Raw genomic sequence first — 21876 nt, forward strand, 5'->3', positions numbered from 1 at the left:
ACTTCCAGGGATTCACTCCCCCCCCACCCCCCCCCCCCGCCGGGTCTGGGAACCTGCCCCCAGGGATCATCAGGGAGTGGCTGGAAACCTCACATCTCAGGGATCCGGGGGGGAGGTGTTGGTGTCTCCAGGAGAGCGGCTGCAGGGAGTTGACCCTGCCAGTGCCCCCCACTCCCGACCCGCAGCCCCCTGCCAGCCCGGCCCTGCCCCCTCCTCCCCCGTGACCCTCGCTTCTTCCCAGCCGAGCTTCCCCTCGGTTTTTAGGAGCCCATCTGTGGCCGAGGGTTTAGGCCCATGTGTGTTTTGTGGTCAGGGGCGCCCTCGCGTGGCCGCGTGTGGGACTGTCCCGATGCGGCTGCAAACCGGCCAGGCTTGGGCTAGGGGTCTGCTGGGGCCTGGCCCCCCATAGGGGAAAGTCCAGGAGGGGTGGGGTGGGGGCTAGATGAGGAGTCCCCCCTCCTTGCTAAATGGTGAGTGGGACGAAGCCTGTGCCCATGGGAAGGGGTGGCTCAGTGAGGAAAGCAGGATTGGGACCAGACAAGCAGGCAGGCGACAGATACAGATTGACCGTTATAAAGCGTCCAAATCCCAAGGCCACACACCACTTGGGTCTGGCAACAAGTGCCGGTCAGTTTTGCAACTTTGACCGAAAGATCCAAGTGGATTTTTAGGGGTATTATTTCAAACCAAACCAAAACCAATTCGTTTTAAACCTACAAAACAGAGGGTTACAAGCCAGGAGTGTTGGTTTAGGTCCTTAAAACAGGGGTGGGCAAACTTTTTGGCCAGAGGAAGGTGAGAACTGTCCACAAATGGCAGCACAAAGATGACACAGATAAAGGACAGACCCGGTCAGCAAACAAACTACCTGAAACTAAAAGGCTCAAAGTATGACCTTCCAGAGGAAACAGAGTCACACCTCAGACAGGTTAACTGTAAGTAAAAAAATCAAAAATCAGGGCTGAAATTTGAAGACAGGTACAAAAGGGGTCTGCTGACAGGCCTGGCACCCCTACTTCTTAATTCACCCAAACCCCAAGGATATAATTAAATTTAAAAACCCCGTGCAAAGATTTCAAGAGGACGTTGAGCACAAGGGCTTCAAAAACAAATGGCCTAAAGAAAAGGCAAGGGTATAACAAGCTGCTTTTAATAGGTTTGATGTTAATATTAAACATCGGGATACATTTCATGTTCATAAGCACCCCTGTAACCATGGATGGTGTGTATGGTTTTTGGAAAACGCCTTTAAGGTCATAGGGTAATGATCCTTCTCAGCTATTACCTGTGAATAAACTTAAAGCCTAGCACAGCAGAAAAAAACATTACAAACTTGGTCTGCTGTATAAGAAGGGAAACTGAGGCATGCCACCACCTGAATTTAATAACTGAACAGTGGAATAATCCACCCTTACAAGGTAGAAGCCATTGCAACCTGGCCAGCCCATAGACCGAACACACAGGAAAGTAGGGGGTTAATTCCTCTGTTTTGCCTGCAATCAGCAAAGGTATTTGTAAAAGGAAGGGATATTTTAAGCAATAATCTGCCACCCCCAACGGGGTAGAACCAGGTTCTTTTGGTCTTTCAGACAATCAGGAAAAGCTCGCGTGCAGGGTACTGTCACGGGGACTCCCGGAGTACTGTATGACCCAGCTGCAGGACCTTTGGTGGGGGGCTGTCCGGGGGTATGTGTGTGGAGGGGGTGGGGGTGAATATGTTTATAGCATGTGCTGATTTCAATGCTTAAATTGTACTCTCAAGTAACGCGGCGTGTTGCCTTCTCCCCTTTAAAAAGATTCTGTGTGCTGCTTATAAGCGTAACAACCGTGGTGCCTACGTTCCACCAACCACGTCCCCCCGGCGCCTACGTTCCACCAACCACGTCCCCCCAGGTGCCTACGTTCCACCAATCACGTCCCCCCGGCGCCTACGTTCCAACAACCACGTCCCCCCAGCGCCTACGTTCCACCAACCACGTCCCCCCAGGTGCCTACGTTCCACCAATCACGTCCCCCCAGGTGCCTACGTTCCACCAACCACGTCCCCCCAGGTGCCTACGTTCCACCAATCACGTCCCCCCGGCGCCTACGTTCCAACAACCACGTCCCCCCAGCGCCTACGTTCCACCAACCACGTCCCCCCAGGTGCCTACGTTCCACCAACCACGTCCCCCCGGCGCCTACGTTCCACCAACCACGTCCCCCCGGCGCCTACGTTCCACCAACCACGTCCCCCCAGGTGCCTACGTTCCACCAACCACGTCCCCCCGATGCCTACGTTCCACCAACCACGTCCCCCCGGCGCCTACGTTCCAACAACCACATCCCCCCAGGTGCCTACGTTCCACCAACCACGTCCCCCCAGGTGCCTACGTTCCACCAACCACGTCCCCCCAGGCGCCTACGTTCCACCAATCATGTCACCCCATCGCCTACGTTCCACCAATCACGTCCCCCCGGGTGCCTACGTTCCATCAACCACGTCCCCCCGGCGCCTACGTTCCATCAACCACGTCCCCCCAGGTGCCTACGTTCCATCAACCACGTCCCCTTGGCGCCTACGTTCCACCAATCATGTCACCCCATCGCCTACGTTCCACCAACCACGTTCCCCGCGGCCACCTTGGTGGCTGACCCCGCCTCGCTCCATTGCGGTGACTCTCCCGGGGCAAGGGGGCCCCGATCCCGCGGGGACCAGTCGCCGTGCAGGGCGACCTGGGCCAGGCTGGCACGTGAGGAGAACCCTTCACCGGCCTGGGTCGGTCGTTCCCATCGCTCAGTCCCTCGCCCCCATTCAAAAAGTGCCTCTTCTTCCGACCCCACGGGCCCCGGGGGCCACCTGGTGCCGTCCGTTGGCTGGGTCCAGGCGACGGCCGCGCTGCCTGGGACAGTGCCCAAGTCAGGGAAGCGGTTGACCATACAGGGGACTGGTGGAGCCGGACTGAGCTCCTGTCGCTGGGGTTGGCCCTTCGCCCGTTTCCTTGTTTGCTCAGGGTCTGGCTTCACTCGGCTGCTGACTCAAGGGATTTGGTTACCCTGGAAGCCAGGGTCCTTCCTCATTCCCCGCTCACGGGCCGCCCTGTCGCCGCTGTGGCCCCGGCCAGCAGATTTCGCGGCCGAGGTCCAGGATGTAGCTGTGTGGCCCCCTCCCCACCTGGTTCCGGTGCCTTCTCGCCTGCCCCGCTGACCGGGTGTCGCTCTTCTCCGAAACAACTTCCCTGTCTGCCCCCTTCCCCGGGGTCCCCGTCCCGCATTGGCCCAAGGGCCCCCCAGAGACCGGGGCGCGGCGTAGCCAGGGGAGCCAAGGGGCTAGTCTGCCTGGCTAGGCCCCCTGTTGCTCCGTGGCCCTGGGGCCTCTGCTCTGAGCCACGGGCACCGAGCCAGGCGCTGGGCGAGGCCGGAGATCAGGGCTTTGTGACCATGTGCCCGGGGGCCTCATCCCCTGCCCGCTCTCCCCTGGGCCCCCCGGGGTTTTTTCTACTCCATGAGCTGGTCGTTTGGTTCGCCCCCAGGGCCAGTCCTAGCAGCCGGGAGGGTGGGGGCCAGGGTGAGCTGATAATGGGGGCGGGGTATTTTGCTCCTTTGGGGGGGGTGACGGACTGGAGGGGGAAGCCCGAGAGCCCGGCAGTTACAAATATGGGAGGGGACAGATTTAGGGGGGGCCCTGTTTGGTGGGTGGGGAGGCAGATGGGGGGGCCCTGCACGGTGAGGGGGAGGCAGATGGGGGGAACTTTCTGTGCACTTGGAGCCACAGTGGGGTAGCACGAAATCCCAAGTTACAAGGCGGGGGGGTGACAACCGCCCCCCATTGCTGGTGATCTCTGAGACCTCACCGTGCGGAGGTGGCTGGGGGCGTTGGACACCCCCCCACACTTCCCCCCCTGCGAACCCAGGCCCGGCCGGCCCCTCAGAGGCCAAAGCCAGGGAGCAAAGTCCAAGGTCCTGGCTGGGTGTGGGGAGAATGAGGGTCCCCCCGTGCTGCCCCCTCCCCAAGGAGCTGGAAGGAGACAGCCCAGGGCTGGGGAGGCTCAGGGTCCCCCCAAGCCCCCAGTTCCCCTCCCCCTTGCAGAGCAAGTGCCAGGGGGAAGTCCCGCGGGGGGAGTGGCTGATGGGAATATCCTCCCCCCGCTCCACACCCGCGGCTCAGTCGCTCTCTGGCGAGGCATCTGTGCAGCCGCTGTCCGTCCGTCTGTCTGTCCGTCCATCCCAGCCCCATGGAGGGGGCCGTGACCTCTGGCCTCTTGCTGGCCCTGTGCTGGGCGCTGGCCCCATCTGCAGGTACCGGGATGGGGGGGTTTCTGTGTGTCTGAGCCGAGTGGGCCCCCACCCCCGTCTGTCCGTCCGTCTGGTCTCACCCTCTCACCCCCCCCCCCCGCAGATGCCCAGGAGGGGCTTTGCTATGAGCAGTTCGGGGCCGGCAAGTGCAAGGAGTTGCTGGGTGAGGACGTGCCCAAGGCTGACTGCTGCCTGAACCCCGACTACGGGTACCAGCCCCGCGCCGGGGCACCCTGCCAGTCCTGCCGGTGAGTGCCCCCCCAGACCCCCCCCCCCACTGCTCCCTGAACCCTGAGTACGGGTACCCGCCACACGCCGGGGCACCCTGACAGTCCGGCCGGTGAGTGCCCCCCCAGAGCCCCCCCACTGCTGCCTGAACCCCGACTACGGGTACCGGCCCTGCGCCGGGGCACCCTGTCAGTCCTGCCGGTGAGTGCCCCCCCAGAACCCCCCCACTGCTCCCTGAACCCCGACTACGGGTACCCACCCCACGCCGGGGCACCCTGCCAGTCCTGCCGGTGAGTGCCCCCCCAGAGCCCCCCCACTGCTCCCTGAACCCCGACTACGAGTACCGGCCCCACGCCGGGGCGCCCTGCCAGTCCTGCCCGAACCCCAACCCTCGCCCCTAACTCCAGCCCATCCACCCCTCGCCTCAGCCCCTAACGCTGGGCCCAGCAATCCGCCAAAGGCTACGACAGGCACCTGGCCCAACCCCCCCTGACCCCGCTGCCCTCCCCGCAGCCAGGCCGAGTGGAGCGACTGGACGCCCTGGGGCCCCTGCTCCGTGTCCTGCAGGGAAGGGGTGCAGAGACGTAGCCAGACCTGCCAGGGGCAGGGCCAGTGCTCAGGTGGCCTGCGGAGGAGGTGGGAGACTCAAGCCTGCAGCCTGAAGGATTGCTGCCCTGGTGAGTTTCCCCCACCCCTCTCCGCCAGCGCCCCATGGCGCCCCCCCACGGCCAGTGCCCCTGTGCCCCACGGCGCCCCCCAGGGCCAGTGCCCCCTGAGCCCCACGGTGTCCACTGCTGGACACCGCCACCTCACGCAGACAGCACCCCACGTCACCCAGCCCTGTACCCCACAGCACCCCCTAGTGGGAGAGGCTGAGGCTGGAGTAGCTGGGAGCTCCCCGGGCTTCTCTCTCTCTCTTCCTCTTTCTCTCCCTCCCTCTCTCTCTCTCACCCAGATTCAACACTTTCACTTCCCTCCTAGGGGTGCTGGTTCCTCCCAGCTCCCCCCCCCCCCATGATCTTCCCCTACCACAGCTGGAAATGGAAACTTCCTGTTCACAGCTGCTTGAGCTGCAGAGAGGCCCATGGCAGTGATGGGGGGCTGGGAGGGGAAGGGGTTGGTCACCCCCTATTGGAGCTGGGCTCTGAGGGGTGGGCAGGAGACAGGAGGGGTCTCTGGGGAGGGGTGCGTAGCAGGAGGGGATCAAATGGGAGGGGCAGGTGGGTAGGTGGTCTCAGATGGGGATGGGGGGACTCTGGAATGGGGAGGGGGCAGCCTCAGGTCCCCACCCTCACCCTAATCTCATGCTGACCCCTTTCCCCCATCACCCTGCAGTGATGGGGGGCTGGTCGTCCTGGGACCCCTGGAGCTCCTGTTCCGTGACTTGTGCCGAGGGGGTGAAGAGGCGAATCCGTAGGTGCACCGAGCCGGCGCCCGTCTGTGGGGGCTCCTGCCTGGGCCACAACTCGGAGACCGTGCCCTGCGACACCAACAAGATCTGCCCCAGTGAGTGATGGGTGTGTGTGTGTGGGGGGGGATGGGCAGGAGTGGGGGGGCGGGGTTGTGTGTGGTTCTTTTTTGACACTGTCCCAGCTGACATCCTCACAAGCCGGCTAGGGAAGAGTTGCTCTGAAATCAACCAGGCCACATCCGAGAAGGAGAAGTGCAGAATACAACGCCGAGGAAGGTGTGGGGGGCGGGGAATCAAATGCGTAGTGACAACGTGGGGACTAGGCAGTCACATGGCTGCAACGGATCTGGGGGCTCGTGCGGATCCCATATGGAATATGAGTCAACAATGGGATGTGGCTGTGGAAAAGGCTACTCTCATTCTGGGTGTGTTAACAGGAGGGTCGTATGCAAGACACGGGAGGTCGTGGTCCCGCTTGGGTCGGCACTGGTGGGACCCTGGCGGGAGGACGGTGTCTGGCTCTGGGTGCCCCACGTATTAGGAAAGTTGTGAACGAATTGGAGAGAGTCCAGAGGAGAGCAACCAAAATGATCGTAGGTTTAGAAAACCTGACCTAGGAGGGACAGTTAAAAGAAACCGGGCATGTTTGGTCTGGAGAGAAGGAGAGTGAGGGGGGACCTGAGAACAGTCTTTAGATACCTCACGGGCTCTTCTAAAGAGGATACTGGCAATTGTTCTCCATGTCTGCTGTGGGCAGGACAAGAAGTAAAGGGCTGAATCTGCAGCCAGCGGGATGGAGGTTAAATAATGGGAGAAACTTTCTAACTCTCAGGGTCGCTCAGCTCCGGAACTGGCTCCCAAGGGGGCTGTGGGACCCCGTCATTGGAGGGTTGTAAGAAGAAGTTGGACAAACCTGTCAGGGATAGTTTAGGTTGACTTGGTCCTGCCTCCACGCAGGGGGCTGGATTTAGTGACCTCCTGAGGTTCCTTCCAGCCCGACATTTCTATGATCTCATTCTATTCCATAGATGTTTTTATACTGCATTCATCACGGAGTATCTGGTTGGGTGGGTAGGGGGATGGGTGGGCGACAGGATGGATGGAGGATGGCTGGCTGGGTAGGTGGATGGTTGGATAGGGGGGTGGGGGTAGGGATGGATGGTTGGATGGATGGATGGGGAATGGGTTGTTGGGTGGAAGGATTAGTGGATAGGTGGATGGGGTTGGGTGGGTGCATACATGGGTGGGTGGGTGGGGGTTGGGAGGGTGGGTTGTTGGGTGCTTGGACAGAAGGATTCAGGGATGGGTTGCGGTGGGGAGGGGGGATGGCTGGTTGGGTGGCTGGATGGATGGATAGGAATGGGTGGTTGGGTGGGTGGGTGGATGGATGGGAGAATGGGGGCAGGGATGGATGGGTAGTTGGGTGGAGGGATGGGTTGGGGTAAGGGTGGGTGGATAGACAGATGGATGGGGGGATGTGTGGGGGCAGGGATGGATGGGTAGTTGGGTGGAGGGATGGGTTGGGGTAAGGGTGGGTGGATAGATGGATGGGGGGGATGTGTGGGGCAGCGATGCATGGGTAGATGGATGGATGGGTCTAATGGCGGGTGGACACCTGGATGGGTGGGTGAGCGGACAGGGATGGTTGGGTGGATGATGTTGGGACCTTATCCACTCGGTCCCCAAGAACTCAGCTCGACGTCAGGCTCAACACAGAGGTTTCTCTCCTGGCACCCAGGGGCCCGACACTGAACTACTGAGGCTCACAGGCACAGGGGGTGGGGTCCAGGGTGAACCACGCACCCAAAGTACAAACTCATTCACCAGCTGATAAACACGCCCTCACACAGACGCAGCCCGCACTCTCTGTTCTACATCCCCTCGCACACTCTCTGATCGGCTCCTTAGTTCCTGGGAGCCAATCCCCGCACAAGTGACCAGCTGTTCACACGTTCGCCATCCGCCTGCTGTTCCTTTATCTACTAACTACATATTTACAAGGCTGATGGGAATTCAGGCTTTGTTCGTTGTTCCGTGACCTTGGTCAGAACAGATCTACAGCTGGGTGGGGAGTGGGTGGCTGGGTAGGGATGGTCTGGTGGATGGAGGCAGGTGGTGGATGGATGGTAAGTTGGATGGGGAGATGGGGGGAATGGGTGGGTGGGAAGGGATGGTTAGGTGGGGTGATGGGGGGATGGTTAGGTAATTGAATAGAGGGATGGGTGGGAAGGGATGGCTGGGTGGGGTGATGGGGGGATGGGTGGGTGGGAAGGGATGGTTAGGTGGGGTGATGGGGGGATGGTTGGTTAGTTGAATGGGGGGATGGGTGGGAAGGTATGGCTGGGTGGGGTGATGGGGGGATGGGTTGGAAGCAATGGTTGGGTAGTTGAATGGGGGGATGGGTGGGAAGGGATGGCTGGGTGGGGTGATGGGGGGATGGGTAGGAAGCAATGGTTGGGTAGTTGAATGGGGGGATGGGTGGGAAGGGATGGCTGGGTGGGGTGATGGGGGGATGGATGGGTGGGAAGGGATGGTTAGGTGAGGTGATGGGGGGATGGTTGGGTAGTTGAATGGGGGGATGGGTGGGAAGGGATGGCTGGGTGGGGTGATGGGGGGATGGGTTGGAAGCAATGGTTGGGTAGTTGAATGGGGGGATGGGTGGGAAGGGATGGCTCGGTGGGGTGATGGGGGATGGGTGAGAAGCAATGGTTGGTTAGTTGAATGGGGGGATGGGTGGGAAGGGATGGCTGGGTGGGGTGATGGGGGATGGGTGAGAAGCAATGGTTGGGTAGTTGAATGGGGGGATGGGTGGGAAGGGATGGCTGGGTGGGGTGATGGGGGATGGGTGAGAAGCAATGGTTGGGTAGTTGAATGGGGGGATGGGTGGGAAGGGATGGCTGGGTGGGGTGATGGGGGGATGGGTGGGTGGGAAGGGATGGTTAGGTGGGGTGATGGGGGGATGGTTGGGTAGTTGAATAGGGGGATGGGTGGGAAGGGATGGATGGGTGGGGTGATGGGGGGATGGGTTGGAAGCAATGGTTGGGTAGTTGAATGGGGGGATGGGTGGGAAGGGATGGCTGGGTGGGGTGATGGGGGATGGGTGAGAAGCAATGGTTGGGTAGTTGAATGGGGGGATGGGTGGGAAGGGATGGCTGGGTGGGGTGATGGGGGGATGGTTGGGTAGTTGAATGGGGGGATGGGTGGGAAGGGATGGCTGGGTGGGGTGATGGGGGGATGGTTGGGTAGTTGAATGGGGGGATGGGTGGGAAGGGATGGCTGGGTGGGGTGATGGGGGGATGGGTGAGAAGCAATGGTTGGGTAGTTGAATAGGGGGATGGGTGGGAAGGGATGGCTGGGTGGGGTGATGGGGGGATGGTTGGGTAGTTGAATGGGGGGATGGGTGGGAAGGGATGGCTGGGTGGGGTGATGGGGGGATGGGTGAGAAGCAATGGTTGGGTAGTTGAATAGGGGGATGGGTGGGAAGGGATGGCTGGGTGGGGTGATGGGGGGATGGTTGGGTAGTTGAATGGGGGGATGGGTGGGAAGGGATGGCTGGGTGGGGTGATGGGGGGATGGGTGAGAAGCAATGGTTGGGTAGTTGAATAGGGGGATGGGTGGGAAGGGATGGCTGGGTGGGGTGATGGGGGGATGGTTGGGTAGTTGAATGGGGGGATGGGTGGGAAGGGATGGCTGAGTGGGGTGATGGGGGATGGGTTGGAAGCAATGGTTGGGTAGTTGAATGGGGGGATGGGTGGGGTGATGGGGGGATGGTTGGGTAGTTGAATGGGGGGATGGGTGGGAAGGGATGGCTGGGTGGGGTGATGGGGGGATGGTTGGGTAGTTGAATGGGGGGATGGGTGGGAAGGGATGGCTGGGTGGGGTGATGGGGGGATGGGTGAGAAGCAATGGTTGGGTAGTTGAATAGGGGGATGGGTGGGAAGGGATGGCTGGGTGGGGTGATGGGGGGATGGTTGGGTAGTTGAATGGGGGGATGGGTGGGAAGGGATGGCTGGGTGGGGTGATGGGGGGATGGGTGAGAAGCAATGGTTGGGTAGTTGAATAGGGGGATGGGTGGGAAGGGATGGCTGGGTGGGGTGATGGGGGGATGGTTGGGTAGTTGAATGGGGGGATGGGTGGGAAGGGATGGATGGGTGGGGTGATGGGGGGATGGGTTGGAAGCAATGGTTGGGTAGTTGAATGGGGGGATGGGTGGGAAGGGATGGCTGGGTGGGGTGATGGGGGATGGGTTGGAAGCAATGGTTGGGTAGTTGAATGGGGGGATGGGTGGGGTGATGGGGGGATGGTTGGGTAGTTGAATGGGGGGATGGGTGGGAAGGGATGGCTGGGTGGGGTGATGGGGGGATGGTTGGGTAGTTGAATGGGGGGATGGGTGGGAAGGGATGGCTGGGTGGGGTGATGGGGGGATGGTTGGGTAGTTGAATAGGGGGATGGGTGGGAAGGGATGGCTGGGTGGGGTGATGGGGGGATGGTTGGGTAGTTGAATGGGGGGATGGGTGGGAAGGGATGGCTGGGTGGGGTGATGGGGGGATGGTTGGGTAGTTGAATAGGGGGATGGGTGGGAAGGGATGGCTGGGTGGGGTGATGGGGGGATGGTTGGGTAGTTGAATGGGGGGATGGGTGGGAAGGGATGGCTGGGTGGGGTGATGGGGGGATGGTTGGGTAGTTGAATAGGGGGATGGGTGGGAAGGGATGGCTGGGTGGGGTGATGGGGGGATGGGTGAGAAGCAATGGTTGGGTAGTTGAATGGGGGGATGGGTGGGAAGGGATGGATGGGTGGGGTGATGGGGGGATGGGTTGGAAGCAATGGTTGGGTAGTTGAATGGGGGGATGGGTGGGAAGGGATGGCTGGGTGGGGTGATGGGGGATGGGTTGGAAGCAATGGTTGGGTAGTTGAATGGGGGGATGGGTGGGGTGATGGGGGGATGGTTGGGTAGTTGAATGGGGGGATGGGTGGGAAGGGATGGCTGGGTGGGGTGATGGGGGGATGGTTGGGTAGTTGAATGGGGGGATGGGTGGGAAGGGATGGCTGGGTGGGGTGATGGGGGGATGGTTGGGTAGTTGAATAGGGGGATGGGTGGGAAGGGATGGCTGGGTGGGGTGATGGGGGGATGGTTGGGTAGTTGAATGGGGGGATGGGTGGGAAGGGATGGCTGGGTGGGGTGATGGGGGATGGGTTGGAAGCAATGGTTGGGTAGTTGAATGGGGGGATGGGTGGGGTGATGGGGGGATGGTTGGGTAGTTGAATGGGGGGATGGGTGGGAAGGGATGGCTGGGTGGGGTGATGGGGGGATGGTTGGGTAGTTGAATAGGGGGATGGGTGGGAAGGGATGGCTGGGTGGGGTGATGGGGGGATGGTTGGGTAGTTGAATGGGGGGATGGGTGGGAAGGGATGGCTGGGTGGGGTGATGGGGGGATGGTTGGGTAGTTGAATGGGGGGATGGGTGGGAAGGGATGGCTGGGTGGGGTGATGGGGGGATGGGTGAGAAGCAATGGTTGGGTAGTTGAATGGGGGGATGGGTGGGAAGGGATGGCTGGGTGGGGTGATGGGGGATGGTTGGGTAGTTGAATAGGGGGATGGGTGGGAAGGGATGGCTGGGTGGGGTGATGGGGGGATGGGTGAGAAGCAATGGTTGGGTAGTTGAATGGGGGGATGGGTGGGAAGGGATGGCTGGGTGGGGTGATGGGGGGATGGTTGGGTAGTTGAATAGGGGGATGGGTGGGAAGGGATGGCTGGGTGGGGTGATGGGGGGATGGTTGGGTAGTTGAATGGGGGGATGGGTGGGAAGGGATGGCTGGGTGGGGTGATGGGGGGATGGTTGGGTAGTTGAATGGGGGGATGGGTGGGAAGGGATGGCTGGGTGGGGTGATGGGGGATGGGTTGGAAGCAATGGTTGGGTAGTTGAATGGGGGGATGGGTGGGGTGATGGGGGGATGGTTGGGTAGTTGAATGGGGGGATGGGTGGGAAGGGATGGCTGGGTGGGGTGATGGGGGGATGGTTGGGTAGTTGAATGGGGGGATGGGTGGGAAGGGATGGCTGGGTGGGGTGATGGGGGGATGGTTGGGTAGTTGAATAGGGGGATGGGTGGGAAGGGATGGATGGGTGTGGTGATGGGGGGATGGGTTGGAAGCAATGGTTGGGTAGTTGAATGGGGAGATGGGTGGGAAGGGATGGCTGGGTGGGGTGATGGGGGATGGGTTGGAAGCAATGGTTGGGTAGTTGAATGGGGGGATGGGTGGGGTGATGGGGGGATGGTTGGGTAGTTGAATGGGGGGATGGGTGGGAAGGGATGGCTGGGTGGGGTGATGGGGGGATGGTTGGGTAGTTGAATGGGGGGATGGGTGGGAAGGGATGGCTGGGTGGGGTGATGGGGGGATGGGTGAGAAGCAATGGTTGGGTAGTTGAATGGGGGGATGGGTGGGAAGGGATGGCTGGGTGGGGTGATGGGGGGATGGGTGAGAAGCAATGGTTGGGTAGTTGAATGGGGGGATGGGTGGGAAGGGATGGCTGGGTGGGGTGATGGGGGGATGGGTTGGAAGCAATGGTTGGGTAGTTGAATGGGGGGATGGGTGGGAAGGGATGGCTGGGTGGGGTGATGGGGGATGGGTTGGAAGCAATGGTTGGGTAGTTGAATGGGGGGATGGGTGGGGTGATGGGGGGATGGTTGGGTAGTTGAATGGGGGGATGGGTGGGAAGGGATGGCTGGGTGGGGTGATGGGGGGATGGTTGGGTAGTTGAATGGGGGGATGGGTGGGAAGGGATGGCTGGGTGGGGTGATGGGGGGATGGGTGAGAAGCAATGGTTGGGTAGTTGAATGGGGGGATGGGTGGGAAGGGATGGCTGGGTGGGGTGATGGGGGGATGGTTGGGTAGTTGAATGGGGGGATGGGTGGGAAGGGATGGCTGGGTGGGGTGATGGGGGGATGGGTGAGAAGCAATGGTTGGGTAGTTGAATGGGGGGATGGGTGGGAAGGGATGGCTGGGTGGGGTGATGGGGGGATGGTTGGGTAGTTGAATGGGGGGATGGGTGGGAAGGGATGGCTGGGTGGGGTGATGGGGGGATGGTTGGGTAGTTGAATGGGGGGATGGGTGGGAAGGGATGGCTGGGTGGGGTGATGGGGGGATGGGTGAGAAGCAATGGTTGGGTAGTTGAATGGGGGGATGGGTGGGAAGGGATGGATGGGTGGGGTGATGGGGGGATGGGTTGGAAGCAATGGTTGGGTAGTTGAATGGGGAGATGGGTGGGAAGGGATGGCTGGGTGGGGTGATGGGGGATGGGTTGGAAGCAATGGTTGGGTAGTTGAATGGGGGGATGGGTGGGGTGATGGGGGGATGGGTGGGAAGGGATGGCTGGGTGGGGTGATGGGGGGATGGTTGGGTAGTTGAATAGGGGGATGGGTGGGAAGGGATGGCTGAGTGGGGTATGGCTGGGTCACTGGGTGTGGGATAGGTGGGCAGGTGGGGGTGAATGGCCCCTCCCAACACTGAGGCCTGATCTCTCCCTCTCTGTAGCTCATGGTAACTGGGGCAGTTGGGGGCAATGGGGTCCTTGTTCTGCCACATGCTCTCCGGAGGAAGCGGGGCTGAAGCCCAAGCAGCGTCGCTCACGGGTTTGCGACAGCCCCCCACCTTCCTTCAACCCTCCCGGACTCCCCTGCTCTGGATCTGCCAGTGAGGACCAGTCTTGCATTGGGCTCCCCTTCTGCCCAGGTGAGAAAGATCCTCCTGCCCCCCCCCACCCCCAAGACATCCAGTCCCCTGTCCTGGGGCCATATGGGAGCCGGTGCCCCCAAAAGGGGAAATCTCCCGTTTCCCATTCCCCCAACCCTCGGGCTACGTTTCCCATGCTGACCCATGTTTCTTTCTCTCTGACTCTGCGCTCTGCCCAGTGCACGGTGGCTGGAGTGACTGGCAGCAGTCCAGTCCCTGCTCAGTGACCTGTGGCATGGGCCGGGTAATGGAGAAGCGTCTTTGCAACAACCCAGCACCACGGCAAGGTGGGAACACCTGTCCTGGCCTCAATACCCGGTCATATTTCTGCAACACCAAAATACCCTGCCCAGGTAGGGGGGCAGGGACCGACAAAGAGCATTGGAGTGGGGAGAGGACACCCGCTGTCCCTGGAGGGGAGGGCAGATGGAGGGGTGAGGCAAGGGGTGGAGGAATGGAGGTATAGAGGAAAAGAAGAATGGATGGATCAGGAAGAGGATGAAGAGGTAGAAAAGTGGTGGGATGCACAGAGAGAAGGAGGGAGGAATGGATGAAAGCGCAGTAAAATGATGGATGCGTGAATGGAGGGGTATGTATTGGGATGGATGCAAGTAGAAATGGATGAATTAATGGATGGATGGGTGAATGGATGAATGAATGGGTCAGTGGGTGGGTGGATGGATGTATCAATGGTTAGTTGGGTCAATGGACAGATGGCAGCAGGTGGGTGGGTGGGTGGAGTGATGCCTAGGTCAATGGATGGATGTTTGTGTGGGTCAATACATGGATGGATGATGGGTAGGCAGGTTTGTGTGTGGATGGATGGATGGATGGATGGATGGATGGATGGATGGTGGGTTAATGGTGGTTCGATGGATGAACGGATCAATGGTTGGGTGGGTCAGTGGATGGATGGATGATGGGTGGGCTGGTTTGTGTGTGGGTGGATGGATGGATGGATGGATGGATGGATGGTGGGTTAATGGTGGGTCGATGGATGAACGGATCAATGGTTGGGTGGGTCAGTGGATGGATGAATGATGGGTGGGCTGGTTTGTGTGTGGGTAGGTGGATGGATGGATGATGGGTCAATGGTGGGTCGATGGATGAATGGATCAGTGGTTGGGTGGATGGTTGGGTGGGTCTTGCAACATTACCAGGTTAATACTCCCTACTCCGTCACATCTCTCCCTGCTTCGAGACTGAACTGAGCGCGGTCACTCTAACCAGTGACCTGGGGAAGTTCAGGCCCCCCTCTCCAGGACAACATATCTGCTGTCGTGTTGGCGCTCCCCTCACATGGACCACATCCATGTCATAATTCTGCAGGAGCAGGCTCCACCTCCTGAGCAGTTTTCCCTGTGACTCGGAAGGGGGAACATCTTATAGGCAGGTGCGATCCCGTCTGTACCCCATGAACAGCCAGATTAGTGAGTCCTGGCTGGTTGGAAAACAGCTGTCGGTACAGATGTAGCATCCCTCTGATCTCAGCTTGCTGGCCAGGGGTTAGCTGATCCGAGAGGGGGATTGTTTCCAGGGAAGAGCCAGCTCCTGTCTCAGGGAATAGATCTACTCAAGGGTCATCTCCCTGCTCCTCCCACTGTCCGCACACGGCCAACACCACGTTCCCCCGGCATAGTACGGCTTCAGCGTATGGCCATGGTGCACCCGGCGGCGGTGCGCCCGGTTCGACAGCTCCATCACAAGCTCATTGAGCTGCTTGACGACCTTGAAAGGACCTTCCCAGGCGGCCCGTAGTTTGCTTTTTCTCATGGGGATGAGAACCATCACCTGGTCCCCGGTGGCGTAGGCCCGGGCCCGCGCCGTGCGGTCATACCAGGCCTTCTGCTTCCTCTGGGCTCTGGCCAGATTCTCCCTGGCCAGGCCCATGAGCTCAGCCAGTCTCTCTCGGAAGATCAGGACATACTCCACCACTGACTCTCCATCGGGAGTGGCCTTCCCCTCCCACTCGTCTCTCATCAGGTCCAGGGGGCCCCTCACCCTCCTGCCATATAACAGTTCGAAAGGCGAGAACCCGGTAGACTCCTGGGGCACCTCCCTGTACGCGAACAGCAGGTGAGGTAAGTACTTGTCCCAATCCTGCGGGTGCTGGTCCATAAAGGTTTTCAGCATCATCTTTAGCGTCCCGTTGAACCTCTCCACCAGCCCATTGGACTGGGGGTGATAAGCTGAGGCCCAGATGTGCTGGACCCCACATTTCTCCCACAAGCACCGGAGCAGGGCCGACATGAAGTTGGTCTGTCAAGACTTCCTTGGGGAACCCCACTCGGCTGAAAATGGTCAGGAGCGTCGGCCACGGTGTCAGCTTCAATGGAAGCTAAGGGCACTGCCTCGGGGTAGCGGGTGGCAAAATCTACCACCCCCAGAATGTATTTCTTCCCCGACCGGGTCGTCTTGCTGAGAGGCCCCACGATGTCCATGTCCACCTTCCGCAAAGGCTCCTCTATGATGGGCAAAGGTCTCAAAGCCGCTTTCCCCTTGTTCCGGGCCTTCCCCACCCTCTGACAGGAGTCGCAGGATCGGCAATACTGCTGGATGGTGGTAAAGACCCCAGGCCAGTAAAAGTTCGGTAGCAACCTCTGCCGGGTGCGCCGGATTCCCTGGTGCCCTGCGAGGGGGATGTCATGGGCCAGGGACAGGAGCTTGCGGCGATACTTCTGGGGGACCCCCAGCTGCCTCCTGATCCCACAGGACTCCACTTCCCCTGGGGGAGCCCATTCTCGGTACAGGAACCCCTTCTCCGTCAGGAACCTCTCCTGGCAACTTCTCCTCATGGTCCGTCCCACATTGAGGTCGGCCAGGGCCCTGAGCTTCAGCAAGGAGGGATCTTTCCTCAACTTGGCCTGGAACTCAGCGGCTGGGCATGGGATGGGGACCTGCTCCCTCTTGCCAGCTGGGTCTGGAGTCGCAGCCCCTCTGAGCCTTGTCCCTGGGCGCTCCCTCCCCACCAGGGTGGAGTCCTGCGCCTCCCATGTGGTACCCTCCCTGAGGTCAGGGTGAGGTGCCCCTCGCCAGCTCTAGCTACGGGTCATGACTAGGGAGTTCTGGGGGTTGCCTGGCCAATCCTCGAGGTCATCCCCCATCGACACCTCAGTGGGCAAATGGTAGTGCACCCACACGTCCTTGGGGCCCTCCTTGGATCCCTATTTCAGATGTACTCTCACCATGGGCATCTTGAATGGGGTCCTGCCCACACCCATAAGGGTCAGGTAGGTATCGGGCACCACCCGATCTGGGGCCACCGCCTTGGGCCGTCCAGCGTCATCTCCACGCCTGTGTCCCAGTATCCATTGAACTTCCTCCCATCCACCTCCAGGGGAACAAGGCACTCGCTCTGCGGGGACAGCCCCGTGCCCCCCCCCCGAACCCTGAGATCCTTGAGTCCGGAGCAGCCAGCCCTCCAGAGGAGCTGGTCTGGGGCACTCCTCCCTCCTGAGCAGTGGGTAGGCTGCCAGCCCCTCCTCCGGCTGGGTCCCTGCCCAGTTAACCCTGTGCGGGTTCGGTCTTCTCAGTCTGTCCTGGAGCCTGGGGCACTGGGTCCGTATGTGGCCTCTCTGCCCACAGTAATAACAAATCACGTCACGTTGGTTCCCTCAAGCCAGGCTGGTCCTGATGCTGGTTGTTCCCCTTGGGAGGGGGTTCTCCACATTCCCCCTTTGGGAGGTAGCAGCGTGACGCTCTCTCTGCGCCGTGTTGGGCTTATTCTTTTGGGACTCCTCCCTGCCAGCCCCTGACCGGCTGTCCATGAACTCGTCGGCCAGCCGCCCTGTGAGTCGCGGGTCCTCTGGCTTTTTGTCCCCCAACCACAGCCTCAGGTCGGCTGGGCAGTGCTCATACAGGTGCTCCAGCACCATCAGTTTAATCCTGTCCTCCTTAGTCTGGGCCCCCTCTGCCCACTTGTGGACGTACCCCTCCATTCAGAGGATCAGTTCAAGATATGTGTCCTCAGGGGTTTCACGCAGTCTAAACAGAGCTTGTAGGTACAGAGAACAGGACCGCTCAGTCAGGGCCCTCTTGAGGGGTGGGGAGCCCAGACCCCGGTTCTGGGATTCAGCCCTTCTCCCCAGCCAGCTCCAAACTGAAACCCCCTCCAGCAGCCTCACCCAGCCACACCCCCGGCTCCTCCTCCAGCCTTTGTCCAGTTTCCCAGGCAGAAAGTGTCACCTGGCCCCAACCCCCTCCTGGGCTCAGGTTACAAGTATCACTTCTTGGTGAAGTCACCCCCTGATATCCCAGCACCATCAGTATTAATGCAGACAGTAAACTCGTAAAACTCCCATGCATCATGACCAGGTAAGTACTCCCCACTCCCTACTCCGCCACAATGGATGAATGGATCAATGGTTGGGTGGGTCTGTGGATGGATGGTTGGGTGGATGTATGGATCGATGGTTGGGTGAGTCAGTGGATGGATGGATGGATGGTGGGTGGGCAGGTTTGTGTGTGGATGGATGGATGGATCAGTGGGTGGGTGGGTGAATGGATGATGGGTGAGCAGCTTTGTGTGTGGGTAGATGGGTGGGTGGATGGATGGATGGATGATGGGTTAATGGTGGGTTGATGGATGAATGGATCAATGTTTGGTTGGGTGGGTCTTTGGCTGGATGGTTGGGTGGATGTATGGATAGATGGTTGGGTGGATAGATGGATGGATGGATGGTTGGGTGAGTCAGTGGATGGATGGCTGATGGATGGGCTGGTTTGTGTGTGGGTAGATGGATGGATAGGTCAATGGGTGGATGGATGGGTGGGTCAATGGGTGGGTCAATGGATGAATGGATCAATGGCTGGGTGGATGGTTGGGTGGGTGGATGGATGGATGGGTGGGTCAGTGGCTGGCTGGCTGGCTGGCTGGCTGGGTCAGTGGGTCAGTGGCTGGATGGATGATGGGTGGGCTGGTTTGCATGTGGGGAGATGGATGGATGGGTCAATGGATGGGTGGGTGAGAGGATGGACAGTCATACTCTGCTGTCTCTGGGGGTTTCCCTGACTCTCCCCCGCAGTGGATGGGCGCTGGTCAGAGTGGGGGGAGTGGTCCATTTGCACCCGGCCGGGTTACACCGGGGACATCACCTGCCAGGAGATCGTGGGGCAGCAGAAGCGGACGCGGGTCTGCGAGGGGCGCAGCCCCGATGGGAAGCGCTGTGTGGGAAGTTATATCCATATCCGCAGCTGCTACAACATGTTTCGGTGCAAATGTGAGTGTCCGAGGTGGGCTGGAGGGGTCTGGGGGTCTGATCTGTGCAGGGGTGCCAGGCTGGAGGGGCCCCTGGTTATGACCTGGGGGGAGGGGAGGTGGGATACCAGGCCAGATGGGTTCCTGACCTGACTGGTGTCTGTACTGGCTCCCCAGTGGAGGGCCAATGGTCAGACTGGAGTTCCTGGGGTCTCTGCATCCCAACCTGCGGGAAGAATCTCATGAAGTCTCGGAAGCGTGTTTGCCAACCCACTTACCCCAAATTCTCGTGAGTGTGACCAGCAGGGGGTGGGGATAGGGGGGACATACCAGGGCCTGTGGGTCTGATCCAGGAGTGGGGATACCAGGGTTGGGGAGCCCCATGGGTCTGATCCAGAGGGACACAGGACTGGGGGAGGAGTCTATGAGTCTGATCTGGTGGGAGGGGAAGGATACCAAGTTGTGGGGGGCCCATGGGTCTGATTCAGAGGATTACAGGGCTTGCGGGGGGTCTATGGGTCTGAACTGGGAGGAGGGGAAGAATACCAACCTGCGGGGTCCCCATGGGTCTGATCCAGAGTCCCGTGGGAGGGGGCTGGGCCCAGTGCTGATCTCTCTCCTCCCCCACAGAATGGAGATCCAGGGCGTGGGGAACACTGGGCCGGTGAACATCAGCTTCTGGGGCAAACCCTGGCCCAAGTGCCAGCCCATCAACGGGAAGGCCCTGGAGGTGGAGGAGAAGGAGCCATGTCTCAATGTGCCACCCTGCCCAGAGGAGGAGGAATATGGTGAGCTGGGGGGGGGGGGGGATGTTGAGTGGGTCAGCGTGTGTGTGTGTGGGGGCTGGGAGCCAGGACTCCTGGGTTCTATCTTGCCCCTGGGAGGGGAGTGGGGTCTGATGGGTTAGAGCAGGGGGGGCTGGGAGCCAGGACTCCTGGGTTCTCTCCTCGGCCCTTGGAGGGGAGTGGGGTAAGCACCGGGTCTCTTTGGAAGGATCCCTGTGGGGCTGGAGGGTCCTGCTGAGGTTCTGCAGTCACGAACCAGCTCCCTGTTCTCTGACCCCCAGATCAGCCCCCGTTATCGGCAGGCCGCCTGGCCAGCTTAGCCCCCTAGCCCACCGCAGGCTTCAAGTACGTGGAGCATCTTGATGAGGACGTTTGAGGTGTGTGAGAAATACTAGGGAATGGGGCATGGGGCTTTTCCCCTCTGGGGGGCGCCGGCTCCCATCCAGCCCCAGAGCAGGGACTGGCTGGCTCAGGAGGGTGGGAATGGGGCCTGGGGCCTGTCCCCTCTAGGGGGCGCAGGCTCCCATTGACCCCAGGGCAGGGATTGGCTGGCTCCAGGGGGGCGAGGAATGGGGGATGGGACTCTTCCCCTCAAGGGGGTGCCGGCTCCCATCCATTCCGAGGGCGGGGACCGGCTGGCTCCAGGGGGGCGAGGAATGGGGCCTGGAGCCTGTCCCCCATAGGGGGCGCTGGCTCTGGTCCAGCCTGGGGGCAGGCTGGCTGGGGGGGAAGGGGCCTGTGTCTCTGGTTTAACCCTTTCACTTCCTGTTCTTTGCAGGTTGATCTGGCAGGAGCCAGGTGAAGGTGCTTCCCCAGAAGCCCCATCTGCAGACGGAGCAGGGGGGGTCAGGATCCCCACGACAGCAGCTTTTCCCCTCCTTCCAGGGGCTCCCTGTGGAAACACCCCAGAAGCCCCCTGCAGTTATGACCCCGACGCTCCAACCCCCAGAAATCCCCTTTGCTACAGGACATGGGAATCCATCACAATAAAGAGAGAGAATGGGTCCCACCTGGCTCTGTGTGTGTGTGTGTTTGAGAATGGGGGCCAGTGGTTACAGCGGGGGGGGGGGGGGGCTGGGAGCCAGGACTTCTGGGTTCTCTCCCTAGCTCTGGGAGGGGAGTGGGGTCTAGTGGTTAGAGGTGGGGGCTGGGAGCCAGGACTCCTGGGTTCTCTCCCTAGCTCTGGGAGGGGAGTGGGTTCTAGTGGTTAGAGCGGGGGGGCTGGGAGCCCGGACTCCTGGGTTCTCTCCCTAGCTCTGGGAGGGGAGTGGGTTCTAGTGGTTAGAGCGGGGGGGCTGGGAGCCCGGACTCCTGGGTTCTCTCCCCGGCTCTGGGAGGGGAGTGGGGTCTAGTGGTTAGAGCAGGGGGGCTGGGAGCCAGGACTCCTGGGTTCTCTCCCCGGCTCTGGGAGGGGAGTGGGGTCTAGTGGTTAGACGTGGGGGCTGGGAGCCAGGACTCCTGGGTTCTCTCCCTAGCTCTGGGAGGGGAGTGGGGTCTAGTGGTTAGAGCGGGGGGGCTGGGAGCCAGGACTCCTGGGTTCTCTCCCTAGCTCTGGGAGGGGAGTGGGGTCTAGTGGTTAGAGGTGGGGGCTGGGAGCCAGGACTCCTGGGTTCTCTCCCGAGCTCTGGGAGGGGAGTGGGGTCTAGTGGTTAGAGCGGGGGGGGGGGCTGGGAGCCAGGACTCCTGGGTTCTCTCCTTAGCTCTGGGAGGGGAGTGGGGTCTAGTGGTTAGAGGTGGGGGCTGGGAGCCAGGACTCCTGGGTTCTCTCCCTAGCTCTGGGAGGGGAGTGGGGTCTAGTGGTTAGAGGTGGGGGGCTGGGAGCCAGGACTCCTGGGTTCTCTCCCTAGCTCTGGGAGGGGAGTGGGGTCTAGTGGTTAGAGCGGGGGGGCTGGGAGCCAGGACTCCTGGGTTCTCTCCCGAGCTCTGGGAGGGGAGTGGGGTCTAGTGGTTAGAGCGGGGGGGCTCGGAGCCAGGACTCCTGGGTTCTCTCCCGAGCTCTGGGAGGGGAGTGGGGTCTAGTGGTTAGAGGTGGGGGCTGGGAGCCAGGACTCCTGGGTTCTCTCCCTAGCTCTGGGAGGGGAGTGGGGTCTAGTGGTTAGAGTGGGGGGGCTGGGAGCCAGGACTCCTGGGTTCTCTCCCGAGCTCTGGGAGGGGAGTGGGGTCTAGTGGTTAGAGCGGGGGGGCTAGGAGCCAGGACTCCTGGGTTCTCTCCCTAGCTCTGGGAGGGGAGTGGGGTCTAGTGGTTAGAGCG

General features: G+C 60.7%; 1 protein-coding gene across 2 annotated transcripts; it reads left to right on the forward strand.

Moving 5' to 3' along the window:
* The first annotated feature begins 4125 nt into the window (after positions 1-4125).
* Positions 4126-20634, forward strand: CFP (properdin). Of its 2 annotated transcripts, XM_048833443.2 has the most exons (11): positions 4127-4278; positions 4379-4523; positions 5017-5180; positions 5839-6009; positions 13446-13643; positions 13823-13996; positions 18668-18862; positions 19018-19129; positions 19471-19628; positions 19907-20002; positions 20404-20634. In XM_048833443.2, the coding sequence occupies exons 1-10, from the start codon at positions 4215-4217 to the stop codon at positions 19951-19953; spliced, it is 1428 nt and encodes a 475-aa protein (XP_048689400.2). In that variant the 5' UTR covers positions 4127-4214; the 3' UTR covers positions 19954-20002; positions 20404-20634. The 2 variants fall into 2 exon arrangements, with proteins under 2 accessions (XP_048689401.2, XP_048689400.2); XM_048833444.2 differs by lacking the exon at positions 19907-20002 and having other exon boundaries at positions 4126-4278.
* Positions 20635-21876: the final 1242 nt, after the last annotated feature.

The sequence above is a fragment of the Caretta caretta genome, unplaced genomic scaffold (assembly GCF_965140235.1).
Source record: "Caretta caretta isolate rCarCar2 unplaced genomic scaffold, rCarCar1.hap1 Scaffold_35, whole genome shotgun sequence".
In the NCBI taxonomy this organism is placed as follows: Eukaryota; Metazoa; Chordata; order Testudines; family Cheloniidae; genus Caretta; species Caretta caretta.